This window comes from Mustelus asterias, chromosome 2 (genome assembly GCF_964213995.1).
Source record: "Mustelus asterias chromosome 2, sMusAst1.hap1.1, whole genome shotgun sequence".
In the NCBI taxonomy this organism is placed as follows: domain Eukaryota; kingdom Metazoa; phylum Chordata; class Chondrichthyes; order Carcharhiniformes; family Triakidae; genus Mustelus; species Mustelus asterias.
In genome coordinates this window covers 7,954,752-7,974,273 of record NC_135802.1, presented here as the reverse complement: position 1 = coordinate 7,974,273, position 19,522 = coordinate 7,954,752, and the positions used below count along the sequence as shown (strand labels likewise).

At 48.9% G+C, this 19,522-nt stretch overlaps 1 protein-coding gene across 1 annotated transcript in view; it reads right to left on the bottom strand.

Moving 5' to 3' along the window:
• Nucleotides 1-19,522, bottom strand: part of LOC144504862 (uncharacterized) — a 107,462-nt gene that overhangs the window by 58,999 nt on the left and 28,941 nt on the right. Inside the window, exons 14-21 of the mRNA XM_078230621.1 lie at nucleotides 19,011-19,143; nucleotides 16,845-16,924; nucleotides 14,895-14,982; nucleotides 12,305-12,422; nucleotides 10,092-10,215; nucleotides 7,199-7,335; nucleotides 3,554-3,788; nucleotides 2,587-2,829 (exon numbers count right to left, since the gene is read on the bottom strand). Coding sequence (XP_078086747.1) covers nucleotides 2,587-2,829; nucleotides 3,554-3,788; nucleotides 7,199-7,335; nucleotides 10,092-10,215; nucleotides 12,305-12,422; nucleotides 14,895-14,982; nucleotides 16,845-16,924; nucleotides 19,011-19,143 — 1,158 coding nt within the window. The remainder of the gene's footprint in view (nucleotides 1-2,586; nucleotides 2,830-3,553; nucleotides 3,789-7,198; nucleotides 7,336-10,091; nucleotides 10,216-12,304; nucleotides 12,423-14,894; nucleotides 14,983-16,844; nucleotides 16,925-19,010; nucleotides 19,144-19,522) is intronic.

Below are 19,522 nucleotides of genomic sequence, written 5' to 3'. Positions count from 1 at the left end.
GGCCATTCAGCCCATCGAGCCAGTGGCAGCTCTTTGAAAGAGTTCCCCGATTAGGCCCATTCCCCTACACTTGCACAGTTAGATATCCAATTTCCTTCTGAAAGTTCTGTTGAATCTGCATCCGGAGCTTAACAACTCCCTGAGTAGGAAAACCCTCAATCTCCCTCCAATTCTTTTGCCAAGAAGGATGTAGAGACCTTGGAGGGAGTGCAGAAAAAGTTTACCAGGATGCTGCCTGGTATGGAGGGTATTAGCTATGAGGAGAGATTGAATAAACTGGGATTGTTCTCCCTGGAAAGACGGAGGCTGCGGGGTGACCTGATAGAAGTTTATAAAATTATGAGAGGTATGGATAGGGCGAACAGTTGGAAATTTTTTCCCAGAGCAGAAATGCAGGTACAGAATTCCCTAAAAGTGACGTCACAGGTGGATAGGGTCGTAAAGAGTGCCTTTGGTACATTGGCCTTTATAAATCGGAGTATCGAGTATAAAAGTTGGAGTGTTATGGTAAGGTTATATAAGGCATTGGTGAGGCCGAATTTGGAGTATTGTGTACAGTTTTGGTCACCTAGTTACAGGAAGGATGTAAATAAGGTTGAAAGAGTGCAGAGAAGGTTCACAAGGATGTTGCCGGGACTTGAGAAGCTGAGTTACAGAGAGAGATTGAATAGGTTGGGACTTTATTCCCTGGAGCGTAGAAGATTGAGGGGAGATTTGATAGAGGTGTATAAGATTTTGATGGGTATAGATAGAGTGAATGCAAGCAGGCTTTTTCCGCTGAGGCTGGGGGAGAAAAAAACCAGAGGGCATGGGTTAAGGGTGAAAGGAGAAAAGTTTAAAGGGAATATTAGGGGGGGCTTCTTCTCGCAGAGAGTGGTGGGAGTGTGGAATGAGCTGCCGGATAAAGTGGTAAATGCGGGGTCACTTTTAACATTTAAGAAAAACTTGGACGGGTTCATGGATGAGAGGGGTGTGGAGGGATATGGTCCAAGTGCAGGTCAGTGGGACTAGGCAAAAAATGGTTCGGCACAGACAAGAAGGGCCAAAAGGCCTGTTTCTGAGCTGTAATTTTCTATGGTTCTATGGTTCTAAATGACAATTACAAGGGGGCAAAAGTTCAAGGTAAGAGGGGAGAGGTTCAGTGGAGATGTGCGGGAGAAGTTTTTTACACAGAGGGTGGTGGGGCTGGAATGCGCTGCCAAGTGAGGTGGTTGAGGCAGATACATTAGTGACATTTAAAACTTATCTGGATAAACACACGAACAGACGGGGAATAGAGGGATACTGGCGGTTGGTCTAGATAAGACAATGTGATCGGTGCAGGTTTGGAGGGCTGAAGGGTCTGTTCCTGTGCTGCACTGTTCTTTGTTCTTTGTAATTACCCGAAAGATGAACGACACTGATCTGAACCAGTCACACTGGCAAAGAACACAGAAATCGGGATTTAACTCAAAAAGTTTGGAATATATTATGTAGCAGAACATGAAAATATGTAATGTAATTTTCTTACTCACTCATGGGATGTGGGTGTCGCTGGCTAGGCCAGCAATCACTGCCCATCTCTAATTGCCCCTTGAGAAGGTGGTGTGAGCTGCCTTCTTGAACCCGCTGCAGTCCATGTGGTGTAGGTACACCCACAGTGCTGTTAGGGAGGGAGTTCCTGACATGATTAACTCTCGAGAGGGGATATGCGAGGAGCAATGGGCATCGGGTCAAGTGGCTTCTATTTAAAATTGCCATTGTTGCTGACGTGAGCAGAGATACCGGCAGTGGTTTTGTTACTGGATCAGTTATCTCGGGGCTTGGACTAATAATTACGGTAAAATGTCAATTCAAGTCCCATCACTTTGAAAATTTAAATTCAGTTTATTTAAAGAACTGGCATTTGTAAAATCTATTAAGTTTGCATAAAGTTGGGGAAGTGATGGCCTAGCGGTATTATCCCTAGACTATTAATCCAGAAACTCAGCTAATGTTCTGGGGACCTGGGTTCGAATCCCACCACGGCAGATGGTGGAATTTGAATTCAATAAAAATATCTGGAATTAAGAATCTGCTGTTGACCATGAAACCATTACCGATTGTCGGAAAAACCCATCTAGTTCACTAATGTCCTTCAGGGAAGGAAATCTGCCGTCCTTACCCGGTCTGGCCTACATATGACTCCAGAGCCACAGCAATGTGGTTGACTCTCAACTGCCCTCTGAACAAGGGCAACTAGGGATGGGCAATAAATGCTGGCCCAGCGACGCCCATGTCTCACAAATGAATAAAAATAAATAAAAGTCCAAATGGTTTGTTAATATTCAAACTATGGCATCCGCATGAGCTGGGCTTACAGGTGACTCCAGTCCCACACTCACCTGATTGAGTCTTATACACCCTTTAATGTGGTCTATTTAGCAGGGTCAGGGGAACAAGAGATGAGATGATAAACACCAACCTTCCTAAGAACTAACTCTTTACAATCGGTGTATCCATGAAGACAACAGATGCAGTCTTCTGTGAGTCCACATGGCTGACAAGAGCCCCATCCATTGGCATTGCCAACTGGAGATCTGGGCATTAGTTTCTCATGGGCAATACCTTGTTCTCGACAACACGTTTCTCCTTCCCCATATTGTTCAGCGTGCCCTCCACGGTGTCAATATTGGCCTTCATCTCCGCGCATTCCTCCTCCAGTCTACGCTTCCTGTTGGTCAACTCTTGGCTCAACTCCATCTGACTCTCCAGACCCTCCAGGAGCTCCTGGATTTTGGATTCCAGATGTCGCTTTGTTTTCACCAGCAGATCACACCTCTCCTCCGCATCAGCCAGGTTTTCCTGATCCTGGAAACATTTTATTTAAAGGGGTGAAAGTAGAAATGTCAGCGGGGATATATTCTGCACAAAAACAAGCATCAGAGTCCTGAATCTCACCACTTACTTTCCTACGTACCTGTGTGTCATCAGGAGCAAACTTAACAACAATACCATAGGTCACTTCATCCAAAACATTCATATAAATTGTAAAAAGCTGAGGACCCAGCACTGATCCCTGTGGCACACCACTCATTACATCCTGACAACTGGAAAAAGACCCATTTATAGCTACCCTCTGCTGTAGTGAGCTAATCTTCAGGCCATGTTAATACGGTCGCCCCTACAGCATGAGCGTTTATTTCACACAATTAAGACAGTGCAACTCTGAGGAGCACAAACATTCATAGAATCATAGACTCCTACAGTGCAGAAGGAGGCCATTCAGCCCATCGAGTCTGCACCGACCACAATCTCACCCAGGCCCTATCACCATAACCCCATGTATTTATCCTGCTAACCCCCCTGACACTAAGGGGAAATTTGTCATGGCCAATCAACCGAAGCTGCACATCTTTGGAGTGTGCAAGGAAACCCACGCAGACACGGGGAGAACGTGCAAACCCCACACAGACAGTGACCCGAGGCTGGAATCGAACCCGGGTCCCTGGCACTGTGAGACAGCAGTGCTAACCACTGTGCCACCGTGCCGTCCGATTGATGCGGAAAGGTTAAGTGACGGTGACAAGCTCACGGTCTGCAGTTGCTGAAGTAGATCATCCTTTTCCTGGATAAGGTCGTGATGCTGATCCTCAACCTCCTTCCTCATAAACTCGGATTTCTCCAGCGATTCCTTCAGCTGCTGAAGCTGCCTCTCAGCGTCTGCACACTTCAGCAAGGGCTTAATTTTGTAGAACAGTTTCATCCAACTCCATTTCTTCACACACTGAAAGGTCCGGAAGTTTCTCTGAATTATCTGGACAGCATCCCTGAACAAAACAAATACACCAGAGGAGAAACATCGTTGTTAAGGGACGAACACGTGTTTCCAAGTACATCTTACCCAGCGCCAACATCATGCAGTTCCAGACTCCTGGGTCAATCGAGGATGAGATAGAGGTTTGTTAGGGAATTGTCTTAAAGTTTGGGAAGGATATTCAGAGCATTGTAGGGAAGTTCGGGAAGGATATTAAAGGATATGGAGTTGAGGTATTGATTAGTCATGATCTGGGGGCTGGATGGTCTAATCCTGTTCATATGTGTTATCACAGCAGGGGGATTTGTTAAAGTAACACCATCTAAGACTGCGGGAAAATGAACTGAGTTGATGCAATTTGATGGTAATGTATTCCATTTTTTTCCTGTCACAAACAACATGTTCCGATACGTCCATTGAGATGTTACATTTTTGCTTAAATTAACATAAGAACATAAGAAATGGGAGCAGGAGTAGGCCATCTAGCCCCTCGAGCCTGCCCCGCCATTCAATAAGATCATGGCTGATCTGACGTGGATCAGTACCACTTACCCGCCTTCAAGCATTCTTTATACCTTTTGAACTGAATGCCACGAAGCATTTACCCAGTTTCAGAGGAAAGTTTAAATGTAGAGCATCTTTGCAGTAGTGTCAGGTATTCAGACGGTGTGAGCAGCCCTTAGCTGCTTTGTCTCATCTTTGCCTTCTCTAAGGGAATGTCCAAATCCTTGTGGTTACCATTTAATTTTGATGATCTCGGCAGGGCACAGTGGTTAGCACTGCTGCCTCACAGCGCAGGACCCAGGGTTCAATTCTGGCCTCAGGTCACTGTCTGTGTGGAGTTTGTACGTTCGCCCCATGTCTGTGTGGGTTTCCTCCAGGTGCTCTGGTTTCCTCCCACAGTCCAAAGATATGCGGGTTAGGTTGATTGGCCGTGCTAAATTGACCTTCATGTCAGGGGTACATATGTGGGGTTATGGGAATATGGCCTGGGTGGAATTGTGGAATGGCTAGTCTGCTAGGACAAAAGACCCTTCAACTTCCTTTGGAATTCTTAATAGTTGAAACATTACCAACTCCAAGGGCTGAATGGCCTCCTTCTGTACTGTAGGTGTTCTATGGTTTGATGATCTCAGACATTCTGCATGGAAGTGATTGAACATTGCATTTTGCCCAATTATCACACATGTAATAGAGCTAGGATCTCATACCATATTTTTATGAAATATATATCTTCATGGCGACTTGCTAAAATTTTAAAAGCTGGACAAAGACCTTAAAATGACTGAAGCCATGTCTGGCTGTACTTTCAAGCAATAAGAGCAGTACCTTGTGCCTCATTATCGCTAAAGATAAGGTAATGACTCCTGTGGCTGCAGAGATCAAATTCAATGGAAATTATAAAAGGCCATCTACATTTCTGAAGCCAGGCCTACCCAATGGAATAACTAGTCTGCTAGGACAAAGGACCTTCAATTTCCTTTGGAATTCTCAATAGTTGAAACATTACCAATCCCAAGAATCCAGACAAAGGAATATACATCCTTTGCCAAAGCGGGGAAATGGGAGTGAAATACCCCATCCTAGCTGGGAGAACCAGTTACATGTCTTGCTGTATGGTCAGTCAGTCTGGCATCTTTCCATCTACCAAACAGCTGCACAGAAAAAGGGTCCTAATAATGTGAATGCCTCGTCCTATCTATAGTGTTTGCATTGGAATCTTTAAACTTCTACACCATTTCCTACAAGAATAATTCATCTCTACGAGCCTATCTCATCATACAAGTCATCTCCACTGGTAAAGTGAATTATCCAGCATCAGTTTTCGACCTGCCAACCTCTGTGAAGGAATACACCATCAGGTTCTAAACTCTGAACTCGCGTGAAAATAATAAATCTTTTCTCTGTGACCTTTGCCCTGTAAAGCTCTTTCTCTCCTTATCCCACCGTTATATGAGTGAAAAGGAGGCCATGTTGCTACCTTCCCGTCACAACTGAGTGTGTGCAAATAAATTAACCCTTTAAATTCACCCTGCCTCGGGTTTGCTGTGAAGTTGAGGGGCTGGGAAATACACCACCATTTACAACAAGGGGGTAATCAAAAATCCAAAACACCTTTCTGTTTGTGGATAAATCAGGACTGTTTAAATTAAACCCCCTCCTGTCCGTAACACACACGTAAGTAAGGATTTCAGAACTATTTTCTTGAAGGTTGGAATTTTTGGTTGACTGTTTTACAATCACAAAGAGAATGAAGGAAAATTTCGAGAGCTGAATCAAATATAGCTAATGAGATTGTAGATGAATAACGCTATTTGGAGGACAACAGCCATTTGTGTTTCATACAGAGTACAAGATCAAAGAGGGTCTTAAAGTCAGGATAGGGAATGGTGAGTTCACAGCTACGCTATAATGCTCTGTTGTGAATTCTCCATTCTAGAAAGAATATTAAACTGACACTGAATCTTCAGATATACAAGGGGAATCACAGGCCAGAAGTGAAATTTGTGAGAGTGGGAATATTTCCAGTGGAGTAGAGAAGATTGAATAAATGCCTGGAATGGAGGGCATTAGCTGTGAGGAGAGGTTGGAGAAACTTGGTTTGTTCTCACTGGAACGACGGAGGTTGAGGGGAGACCTGATAGAAGTCTACAAGATCATGAGAGGCATGGACAGAGTGGATAGTCAGAAGCTTTTTCCCAGGGTGGAAGAGTCAATTACTAGGGGGCACAGGTTTAAGGTGCGAGGGGCAAGGTTTAAAGGAGATGTATGAGGCAAGTATTTTACACAGAGGGTGGTGGGTGCCTGGAACTCGCTGCCGGGGGAGGTAGTGGAAGCAGATACGATAGTGAGTTTCAAGGGGCGTCTGGACAAATACAGAATAGGATGGGAATGGAGGGATATGGTCCCCGGAAGGGTAGGGGGTTTTAGTTCAGTCAGGCAGCATGGTCGGTGCAGGCTTGGAGGGCCGAAGGGCCTGTTCCTGTGCTGTAATTTTCTTTGTTCTTAAAGGTTTTTAAAACCATGAAGGTCTTTGATAAGTTGAATAGGAAATGCTATTATCTTTGAAGAATTAACGATAAAGATTCAACAACAAAAAATTGTCTCCATTCCTGTTCAGGCCATGGTTAAGATGCAAATGAGTAACAGAATAAAGCCCTCAATTCATTCAGCGGCTGTATAATGGATTGGACGGTCAGTTTCATTTCCCAGATTTTTGTCCGTCTGATCTTTTTGGATCAAACCAACAAATTCAATTCAGGATCCAGGGATTCTGTCAGCACCGAGTAGCCCATTGATGTTGGAGTCTGGAAGCCAATACCCTCCCGTGATCCCAACACTCCCATTGGATCCCACAGGGCTGCTCACAGCCCACAGATTCAATTGGTGGAAGAGATCCAATCAGATTACTCTCATCCTCACCTTATTATAACCAACTTCCTAAATCCCGAGCGTGCCAACAGGCCGCGACATTTAGCTTGCATCAGCGTCAGAACCTTGGCTAATCGCTTGTCTCTCATTTCTTCCAGAAGTCCCAGCAGACCAGCTCTGAAAAACACCTGTCGGACAGGGAATTACTCTCACTCACAAAGCGTTAATCTGTTTATTTATCTTCATCCCTCCACTCTCTTTCCCAATGTCTCTCTGCATCTCTCTCTCTCCCACCCACCCCCCACCTCTCTCACTGTCTCTCTCACATCCATTCTCACACTCAGAGTTAATCTGCTTATTTACCTTCGCCCCTCCTCTCTTTCTCACTGTCTCTCTCACGCTCATTCTCACACACACACACTCATTCCCACACACACACACTCATTCCCACACACACACACTCATTCCCACACACACACTCATTCCCACACACACACTCATTCCCACACACACACTCATTCCCACACACACACACTCATTCTCACACATACACACTTACTGACATAACTCCCCTTCTTTATCTATTCAGGGAATCCGCTGTAAAACTGGGCTTTCATCGAGAAGGAAAATCTAAATGGAGAATATTGTCTGGCAGTGGCGAATATATTTCAAACACGGCTTCACTTTTCATGTTATGTGTAAATTATTCAGGTGCAATTCACACTCACTCACACAACAGGGCTTCATGGACAAGGGATCGAGGAATAGAGGTGGGGAAGAGGCCCAGAGTGGAGCCTAAACACCAGCATTGAATCGTTGGGTCAGAGGGCCTATTTCAGTGTGGTGTAGAATCGGGTTTGATACTTCGCATTTTTGAGGTGTGAGCATTGCTGGCCAGACCAACATTTGTTCCCCGTCCCTAACTGCCCCTGGGAAGGTGGTGGTGAGCTGCTTTCTTGAACTGCTGCTGTCCATGTGGTGTAGGTGGACCCACGGTGCAAACTCAATGGGCCAAATGGCCTCCTTCTGCACTCTATGATCTGTGACTCCAGACCCACAGCAATGTGGATGACTCTAACCAGCCACTCCGATAAGAATAGTGAGGGATGGGCAACAAATGTTGGCCTTAAAATCTAGGGGAGGGGTTTTCCAGCCCTTCCCACCGGCAGGATCTTCCAGTCCTGCTGAAAGTGACCCATCTCCCACAGTGGATTGCCCTGTGGTGGGACAGGTGAGAAAAATGCCTTAGACATCAGCGGCACTGGAAGATCCCATCAATGGCCAATGTCCTACAGAAGGATATAGATAGGCTGGAAATTTGGGCAAGGAAATGGCAGATGGTGTTCAATCCTGATAAATGCGAAGTGATGCATTTTGGTGGGAATAATGTAGGGAGGAGCTACACGATAAATGGAAGAACCATAAAGGGTGTAGAGACGCAGAGGGACCTGGGTGTGCAAGTCCACAGATCTTTGAAGGTGACGTCACAGGTGGAGAAGGTGGTGAAGAAGGCATATGGCATGCTTGCCTTTATAGGACGGGGCATAGAGTATAAAAGTTGGGGTCTGATGTTGCAGATGTATAGAACGTTGGTTCGGCCGCATTTGGAATACTGCGTCCAGTTCTGGTCGCCACACTACCAGAAGGACGTGGAGGCTTTGGAGAGAGTACAGAGGAGGTTTACCAGGATGTTGCCTGGTATGGAGGGGCTTGGTTATGAGGAGAGATTGGGGAAACTGGGGTTGTTCTCCTTGGAAAGACGGAGGATGAGGGGAGACTTAATAGAGGTGTATAAAATTATGAAAGGCATAGATAGGGTGAACGGTGGGAAGCTTTTCCCCGGGTCGGTGGTGACGTTCACGAGGGGTCATAGGTTCAAGGTGAAGGGGGGGAGGTTTAACACAGATATCAGAAGGACATATTTCACACAGAGGGTCGTGGGGGCCTGGAATGTGTTGCCGGGCAAGGTGGTGGAGGCGGACACACTGGGAACGTTTAAGACTTATCTAGACAGCTATATGAACGGAGTGGGAATGGAGGGATACAAAAGAGTGGTCTAGTTTGGACCAGGGAGCGGCGCGGGCTAATTGTTCCTTGTTTCTCGTTTCATGGCTTCATTCTATGATCATCTTGCTGGTGCCAGTACAGAGCGAGACTGCGGATAGTTGGGAACCTGTCTCGCGGGCAGGGAATTCATATGGTGTTCGTGGAAGTGGAAATGACTAGGGTTGGGAAGCATTTTCCGATCAGGGCCATTGTGATCTCCTGGACTCGTTTCGATCGCCTCAGGGGGTCGGAGAGGAATTTCCCAGATTTTTTTTCCCCATATTGGCCCTGGGGTTTTTCACTCTGGGTTTTCGCCTCTCCCTGGAGATCACATGGTCTGGAATGGGGGGGTGGGGGTGAGTTAATAGGTTGTGATGAACAAAGCATCGTAGCTGTGAGGGACAGCTCGGTGGATAGGATATTGGTATGTAGATAGGCTGGAAAATTGGGCGGGGATCCTGGATTCAGGATTCAATCCTGGACCGGGGAGCGGCGCGGGCTTGGAGGGCCGAAGGGCCTGTTCCTGTGCTGTATTGTTCTTTGTTCTTTGTTCTTTGTCCCTGCTGCTGGAAAAGACACTGCGGAGCGGGGGGGCGTCTGGAAAATCCCACCCTCGTTAGCTACCTGGGGTTGGGTCACCAATCACTGTTAGCTTCGGGAAGGGTCAGGGGTCAGGCTCAGAGTTCAATGTGTTTTATAAACTCTTTCTCAGGAGTTTGGGAAGATGAGCTGGGCTGATGACGTGCGAGGGGACACCAGGCTGGGAAGCTACAGGTCCAGTTGACCAATGGAACTTTCCCTCTCCTGTGTGTGTGTGTGGGTGGTTTTCAGAACCTTCCACAGGCTGTCAGGACTGTGATCCCCAGCTCCATCCTTCATCTAGACTCCCGACACTCACCTTTGTGTGTCCAAAGCGATACTGACTGCGATCGATGGCCAGAGATGCAAGCAGTGCCTCTGAGGCTGTTCTGCTGTCCACGTACGTAACCTTTGGGAGGACATTTGGATTCAAGATCCAGTATCTGTAACAATCACATTTACTTATTGTTAAAGGAATTTCCAGAGGTTTGGATGTTAGTGTACAGCAAGCTCGGGGTTATGGTGCCAGATTAGTCACCCCAATGTCAAGAGTTCAGATCCCACCATCAGATGTTTGGTGGCTGGCATCACAAGGATGGGTGACAGAAGCTATTGGATTGTCATAAGGACCTAAGTTGCTCATTAATGTCCTTCAGAGGAGAGATGAGGACATCATTGCCTCCTCTAGCCTATGTGTGACTCCAGTCTAATACCCATGTGGTTCTGTCTTAACCCCCTCTGAAGTGACCCTCACCACCTCCTCAAGGGAAGCCTTGCCAATGTCTCAGAATAAAGAGAACAAAGAACAAAGAAAATTACAGCACAGGAACAGGCCCTTCTGCTCTCCAAGCCTGCACCAACCATGCTGTCCGACTGAACTAAAACCCCCTACCCTTCCGGGGACCATATCCCTCTATTCCCATCCTATTCATGTACTTATCAAGATGCCCCTTAAAAGTCACTGCCGTATCTGCTTCCACTACCTCCCCCGGCAGCGAGTTCCAAGCACCCACTACTCTCTGTGTAAAAGATCTGTCTCCTGACAACATATTGGAAAGGAAGTGTTCCAGTTCCACTGTTGGACCCTTGGTGTAGCTTGTCCAGGATGCTGACTCAAATCCTCAACCAGGCATCATCCAGGTGTAGGCTTTCTAGAATGGTAAATTTTCCATAAGGTTTTCTCAATTTTGGGGCAAGGGTGAGTTAGTGACTGCCAGTGTGAGCGTGGCAGAAATCACTGGATTATAAGCACTGGGGGTTGGAATAAGTGGGATCTGGACACTCTCATTCAGGGACAACACTTCCAGGCCTCAGGGTTGTGACTTGTGAAATTGGGCAGTTTTGTTAGAGGTTGGAACCATTAAAGTAATTATCGAACAGAATGTTGCTCTCTATCTCAAGGTGCCAGGATAGAAAGGAGAGAGTTCTGGCTGGATCGCACGGTGAATAATGTTCCGACTGTCCCTCAGGAAGGAGAGATTGTCCTTGGAGAGAGAGCAGCAGGGATTTATCAATATGGTACTTGGGCTAATTGGGTGAAATGCTGAGGGTGGGTTCCATAGTCTGGGGGTTTGTATTGGAAACATGGGGGTCGGGGGGGGGAATTTTCTCCACAATCCATCACTCGTTTCGCAGTGACTGTACCCCTTGCCGCTGTGGAGCCGGGGAGCCAGTGTGCCGTCAACAGGACCTGGAGATCCCGCCGGCTGGGAAGTTCCGGGCATAGCATCTGAGAGATTTGCAGCACAGAAGGAGACCATTCAGCCAGTCACGCCTGTGCTAGCTCATTGTTGTCGTTCTTTGTCCTTCATCTCAGGGTTTGTAATCCTGTAACTTTCCCATCCTCAAACACCTGTACAACTTCCTTTTCAGATTATTTACTGAATCAGCTTCCACCACCTGTTCATGTGGAACATTCCAGATTCACTGCAGGAACTCACCCAGGCTCCTTAGACTGCACCTTCCAAACCCTCCACCACTACCATCGAGAAGGACAAGGGCAGCAGATACCTGGGAGCACCACCCCCTGGAGGTTCCCCTCCAAGTCACTCACCATCCTGACTTGGAAGCATATCACCGAACCTTCACTGTCACTGGGTCACTGTCACTCTCCCTAACAGCACTGTGGGTGTACCTACACTACATGGACTGCAGCGGTTTAAGGCGGCTCACCGCCACCTTCTCAAGGGAAGTTACAGATGGGTAATAAATGCTGGCCTAGCCAGTGACACCCACATCCTGTCAATGTATTAAAAATAATTCTGACTCCCCTCGAAAAATAAATTCTCCACATTTCTCCTCTAGATCCTTGTTTATGATTTTAAGTCTTTGACAGTGGTTAGCACTGCTGCCTCACAGCGCCAGGGACCCGAATTCAATTCCAACCTCGGGTCACTGTCTGTGTGGGGTTTGCACGTTCTCCCCGTGTCTGGGTGGGTTTCCTCTGGGTGCTCCGGTTTCCTCCCACAGTCCAAAGATGTCTCCAGCAGGGAAGCTAGTGTAAAGTTTAAGGATCATATGAAAGTCTTTTACCTCTGCTTGAAGTCAGTGTAGAAGATGCGACTGGGGAAACCTATCCGGCAAATTCGGATTCCTTCCAACACTCCGTTACACCTCAACTGGTGGAGAACGAGGTGAGGATCGATCACACCTGCCAAATGAACACAGTTCATAGAAATCATAGAAACCCTACAGTGCAGAAAGAGGCCACTCGGCCCATCGAGTCTGCACCGACCACAATCCCACCCAAGCCCTACCTCCATATCCCTACACATTTACCCACTAATCCCTCTAACCCACGCATCTCAGGACACTAAGGGCAATTTTTAGCATGGCGAATCAACCTAACACGCACATCTTTGGACTGTGGGAGGAAACTGGAGCACCCGGAGGAAACCCATGCAGACACGAGGAGAATGTGCAAACTCCACACAGACAGTGACCCAAGCCGGGAATCGAACCCAGGTCCCTGGAGCTGTGAAGCAGCAGTGCTAACCACTGTGCTACCGTGTCGCCCAGCTCAATGAAAGCCCAGCCACTGCCCCTGGTGAAGTGATCTCCAACACTCACCTCCACACACAACCCTCTCTACCCCCAGAATTACCACCACCCAACCGGCAGCTAGTTACACTGTACTAGCAACCCTCGCCAGACTACACACAGGAGAGTGGACGGCCAGTGTTGGGAGGGAGGGAGGGAAGAGAAGGAATGAGGGAATGAAGACAGGAAGGAAGACAGTAAGAAAATAAATAGGTTTGCATTTCCATAGCAGCTTTCAAAGCCACAAGATATCCCAAAGTGTTTCACAGCTAGTAGCATTTTCGAAGTGTGGTCATTGTCAGGAAATGCAATTTCTTGGTTTGTACACAGCAAGATCCCACAAACAACACTGAGAAAAATGACCAAAAGTTTTTTGAGATAAACATTGGCCAAGACACCAGGAGAACTCCGGCCCCCCCCCAACCACCCCCCCCCTCCCCCCCCCCCCCCCCCCACCCAGCCCCCCATACTTCTTTTTTAAAACACTACCAGGGCATCTTTATATCCAGCCGAGAGGATGGTGGGGACAGGGTAGGTGCAGGATGGGTGTTTCCTCTGGCTGTGAGGAGGGGGAGGGGGGGGGTGGGATCAAGTATCAGGGAACAAAGCCTCAGGATATGGGGCAAGCCGCTTAGGGCTGAGATGAGTAGCAATTTCTTCACTCAGCGGGTGGCGAATCTTTGGAATTCTCCATCCTCGATAGCTGCGCGGTCCAGTCTCTGAGCATGTTTAAACAGAGGCCCATACATTTCTAGATACTGTGATGTTAGTATCCCTTTAAGAAAGGTTTTTTTAAACTCATGCTCACAGCCTTAGGTGATATCATTGGTGGGAAAAAAAAACCGTGCCGGTCAGGTGACAAGGGTAATGTTTGGTTTCGCTTTGGCTGCAGAGTTAGAAGCATCGCTGAAAGAGGTCTCTCTCTGTTTTTATTTTGAATGTTTTACCAGTTAGCTGAAAGCACATCCTGTTTGCCATCCGGCAGTAAAGAAATCTGTGTTTTGGGGAGCAGATGACTACAAGCTGCTCTGAGTTTTCAAGATCATTTAAAATCAGCATTCAACCCAGGGAACTGGACTCCAGTATTAAGTGAGCTTTAGCCTGTGCAGCGATAAACCTGTTTAAAGGGTTTTGTTTATTGGATTTTGGTTTTGATTGGAACACATTGGAGATATTCATTAAGAGCTTTACATTATCGTGGTCGTCTTGTTTCTTATTTGTAATTGATCAAAGTTCTTGCTAATTTTTTTACTGTACATGTTAACTGTATTCATAAATAAACTTTGTTTGATAAAAGCTCCCTAGTGGGTCACTTGAATCAAACCTGAAGTGAAATATCTCCTGTTTATCCAAATTTAAGATGTAAAACTTGTGGTTCAGGCGGGCTCCATAAAACACTTTGGAATTTCTGACCTGAATTATAACAATACCAACGACACCAAGAGATAAAGGAATAGTGCAGGAAGATGGCGGTGAGGTTGGAGATCAGGAATGACCATTAGTTAAAGCAAAGTAACGTTTATTTATTAGTCACAAGTAAGACTACATTAACACTGCAATGAAGTAACTGTGAAATTCCCCTAGTCACCGCACATCGACACCTATTCGGCTCAGTGCACCTAATAGTGGAGCAAGCTCGGGGGCCGAATGGCCTACACCTGCCCCTATATTCATAGAAGGCCTCAGTTTAATGTCTCTTGTGAAAGACAGGAACCTCTGACTGTGCTGCACTCTCTCACCACTGCACTGGAGTGTCAGTCTAAACATTGTGCTCGGGTTTCTGGACTGGGAATTGAACACAGCCTCATGACTGAGACAAGATTGCTACAACTCCTGAGTTAGGGATCACTTTGCCCACTTTGCAATGGATATAGGTCCTGCTCTCAATAATATCCAGAAATGTTCCTACACCCAGTTCTCGGCTCTGAACACCAGGGGAATGGTGCAAAGGGGGAAACTGACCAAAATAAACATGAAGAAAGAAACTCGACATGAAATGACTCATTTATTTCAGAAATAAATCCCTCCTGTAGAGCAAGGTCTGTAAATAAACAGTGAGAGGTTTCTGTTCATTGAACTGTACCTGGGGTCTTGGTCTCATTGGGAATTAAACAGCGGACAAAGTGAGGCTGGGTCAAACGCAGGTTCGACATCAACTTATTGAGGTTTTCCTGTGAAGTGAAGAACAGATTTGAAGATTTGATAGTTACAGGAAATTTCACATCTCACTGCACATCCCAAACTGGAGGAGGTAGATCAGAGCATTCAACAGGTAGATGTGAAAGATCAGAGCGAGGAGGGGCGGAGCGAGGAGGGGCGGAGCGAGGGGAGGCGGAGCGAGGGGGCGGAGCAAGGGGGCGGAGCAAGGGGCGGAGCAAGGGGCGGAGCGAGGGGGCGGAGCGAGGGGGCGGAGCGAGGAGGGTCAGAGCGAGGGGAGGCGGAGTGAGGGGGTGGAGCGAGGGGGGGGCAAAGCAAGGGGGCGGAGCAAGGGGGTGCGGAGTGAGGGGGGCGGAGCGAGGGGGCGGAGCGAGGAGGGGCGGAGCAAGGAGGGGCGGAGCGAGGGGAGGCGGAGCGAGAGGGCGGAGCAAGGGAGGGTGGAGCGAGGAGGGGCGGAGCGAGGGGAGGTGGGGCGGGGGGGCGGAGTGAGGGGGGGCGGAGCGAGGGGGGGCGGAGTGAGGGGGGGCGGAGTGAGGGGCGGGCGGAGTGAGGGGCGGGCGGAGTGAGGGGGGGGCGGAGCGAGGGGAGGTGGAGCGAAGGGGGGCAGAGCGAGGGGAGCGGAGCGAGGGGGTGTGGGGCGAGGAGGGCCGGAGCGAGGGGAGGCAGGACGAGGGGGGGGCAGGACAAGGGGGGTGGAGCGAGGGGGGCCGGAGAGAGGGGGGCAGAGGGAGGAGGGTCAAAGTGATGAGGGGCAGAGGGAGGAGGGTCAGAGGGACGAGGGGCAGAGCGACGAGGGGCAAAGGGAGGAGGGTCAGAGGGACGAGGGGCAAAGGGAGGAGGGATAGAGGGAGGAGGGGCAGAGGGAGGAGGGGCAGAGCGAGGAGGGACAGAGCGAGGAGGGACAGAGGGAGGAGAGGTGGAGGGAGGAGGGTCAGAGGGAGGAGGGTCAGAGGGAGGAGGGGCAGAGGGAGGAGGGTCAGAGGGAGGAGGGACGGAGGGTCAGAGGGAGGAGGGTCAGAGGGAGGAGGGGTGGAGGGAGGAGGGACAGAGGGAGGAGGGCAGAGGGAGGAGGGGCAGGGGGAGGAGGGGCAGAGGGGGGAGGGGCAGAGGGAGGAAAGGCAGAGGGAGGAGGGGCAGAGGGGGGAGGGGCAGAGGGAGGAGGGGCGGAGGGTGGAGGGACAGAGGGAGGAGGGCGGAGGGAGGAGGGGCAGAGGGAGGAGGGTCAGAGCGAGGAGGGGCGGAGGGTCAGAGGGAGGAGGGTCGGAGGGAGGAGGGTGGAGGGAGGAGGGACAGAGGGAGGAGGGGCAGAGGGAGGAGGGGCAGAGGGAGGAGGGGCAGAGGGAGGAGGGGCAGAGGGGGGAGGGCAGAGGGAGGAAGGGCAGAGGGGGGAGGGGCAGAGGGGGGAGGGGCAGAGGGAGGAGGGGCAGAGGGAGGAGGGAGGAGGGACAGAGGGAGGAGGGGCAGAGGGAGGAAGGGCAGAGGGAGGAGGGTCAGAGCGAGGAGGGTCAGAGGGAGGAGGGTCAGAGGGAGGAGGGGCGGAGGGAGGAGGGTCAGAGGGAGGAGGGGCGGAGGGAGGAGGGTCAGAGGGAGGAGGGGCGGAGGGTCAGAGGGAGGAGGGTCAGAGGGGGGAGGGGTGGAGGGAGGAGGGGCAGAGGGAGGAGGGGCAGAGGGAGGAGGGGCAGAGGGAGGAGGGGCAGAGGGAGGAGGAGCAGAGGGAGGAGGGGCAGAGGGAGGAGGGGCAGAGGGAGGAGGGGCAGAGGGAGGAGGGGCAGAGGGAGGAGGAGCAGAGGGAGGAGGGGCGGAGTGAGGAGGGGCAGAGGGAGAGGGATGAAGTTGGTGTGATTTTCTCCTGGCTGTGTTTAGTTGTAGTTCTTACTTTGTGAAGCTGAGAGACTGTTCGGAATGCAGCAGCTTTCCTCCTCCTGACCTTCTCTCCTGGTTTGCTCTGTTTGTATTCTGGAAAATTACAGACAGGAATTCTCACCGTTAACGCTCGTCAAATTCTACCTGTCAGACATTCCGTTCATTCATTCAATAAATATTATTAAAAGCAGCAAAGTGTTCACCTCCATTCAGTATTTATAACTCATTAATAACCTGCCAATGACGCAGGCCCCACACTCCACACACACCGTCTGGATACAAAACCCAGGATTCGATTGGACTTACTGTGCTTCCAGTCGCCTGCAGTCAGACTTTGCAGGGAATTATCTATTCGAATGCTAAGATCATCGACAGTCTTCAGAATCTTTCTAATAAGAGTCCCGGAACCTATTCTCCCACACTTCCATGTATTCAGACAAATTGTTGGACAATGGGATTGGAATAATTGGGAGGTTTGTCTTTGACCGGTGCAGACGCTATGGGCCTTTTTCTGCACTGTGTACCTCTGTGAGTGCAGGTTACCCCTAGTGTCCCCAATTCTGCTAACTTTTCTCTATTTTCCTTACTCCTTTTCTGTCTGACGCTGACCTCTGCTGCTGTTCATCAGCAAATCTCTCCTTAAACACGACTCTGTTAACATTTCTGCACAATTATATTCGCTGTCACCTGGGCTGGAGTGTCTCAGCTATGAAGAGAGGCTGGTTAGGCTGGCGTTGTTCTCCTTAGAGCAGAGAAGGCTGATGGGGGACCTGATTGAGGTGTACACAATTCTGAGGGACATAATTGCTCCTTTGGGTCCCAAGATGTGTAGGTTAGGGATATTAGTGGTGTAAATGCACAGGGTTACGAGGATAATGTAGGAAGGATGGTTAAGATGCTCTGTCGGAGTGTCAGTGCAGGCTCGATGGGCCGAATGGCCTCCTTCTGCACAGTAGGGATTCTACGATTCAATGATAGATAGCGTGGATAGGAAGAAACTTTTCCCCTTAGCAGAGGGTTCAATAACCAGGGGGCACTGATTTAAGGGAAGGGGCAGGAGATTTAGAGGGGATTTGAGGAAAACCTTTTCACCCAGAGGGTGGTGGGAATCTGGAACTCGCCGCCTGAAAGGGTGGTAGAGGCGGGAACCCTCACAACATTTAAGAAGCATTTAGATGAGGACTTGAAATGACAGCATGCAAGGCGACAGACCAAGTGCTGGATAATGGGATTGGAATGGATAGGGGCTTGATGGCCAGCAGAGACAGGATGGGCTGAAGGGCCTCTCTCTGTGCTATAAAACTTTGTGACTCGATGACACTCACTCTTAATTTCTAATGTCTTGTGAGACACTTTACCAAATACGTTTATCAGCGTTTCTGACGAGAATATTGTTCGTATTCATAGGGTCATAGAGTCATACAAGCCCAACTTGTCCATGCCGCCCTTTTTTTTAAACCCCTAAACTAATCCCAATTTCCAATTTAAGGTTTTAAAAGTTTTAACTTTATTTATTAGTGTCACAAGTAGGCTTACATTAACACTGCAATGAAGTTACTGTGAAAGTCCCCTAGTTGCCACAGTCTGGCGCTTGTTCGGGTTACACTGAGGGAGAATTTAGCATGGCCAATACACCTAACCAGCACGTCTTTCAGACTGTGGGAGGAAACCGGAGCACCTGGAGGAAACCCACTCAGACACGGGGAGAAAGTGCAAACTCCACACAGACAGTGACCCAAGCCTGGAATTGAACCCCCTGGCGCTGTGAGGCAGCAGTGCTAACCACTCTGCCACCGTGCTGCCCTCATTAACCTACTCTTCCTACATTTATGAAAGCGCTCTCTCCTTCCCTTTTAAGTCCCGATGTAGATTTCATCCGCTGATGGGGTTGGGGAAGAGGAGAGATGGGGAGGGTTTTGTGTAGAACGTTAACACTGGCATGGAGCAGTAGCTCAGTTCCTGTGCTAGACGTTCTGTTCTGTATAACTATTCGTCAGAACAGGAATGTATTTCTTTGGGATTTAAACATCACGTATTTGAAGATCTCTTTGTGTTGGGCTGTCCACTGACATTTCTGCCCAGTTACTTTGCTCCCAATTTGCTGTTTTGCTGAAATGTCCTGCAGTCCAATCACTCAATGATGAGAGAGAGAGAGAGAGAGAGAGAGCGCTCGACCCACCTGTATACGCACTGACATAGTCCTGGTACAGCAGAGCCACTAGCTCATTGGACGATTGCTGGAATAGTTCCACTACAGTTTCATTCAAGGGGTCTTTGTTCTTGTCCAGCCAGCCAGTGAGATTGTAGGGCACCTACAGAAGAAAGAAGCCATTGGTGACAATCCATGTATTTAACATGACAATCTGGTTCTCAGAGAGCACCATGGACTCACATCTCTGTCAATCTAAGACACAAATAATGGAAGCCTCCTCTCTCCGCTGGTATTACAGGTTGTCCTCGCTCGGACTTGCCATGTGATTGGTTCCTGAAAGCCACGTTGTATGTCGAAATGTCGAAAGTCGGAACCGGAACCAGAGAAACAATGGTATAAATGAGGGAATGATTCCCGAACCCAGGCCGGGAACCACGCATGATTTCGGGAGCCTAACAACTCTTGCCCTGTCAACTCACTGAGATGACTGTTGATGTCTGCACGCTTTAGCACAAGTTATCATAGAATCCCTACAGTGC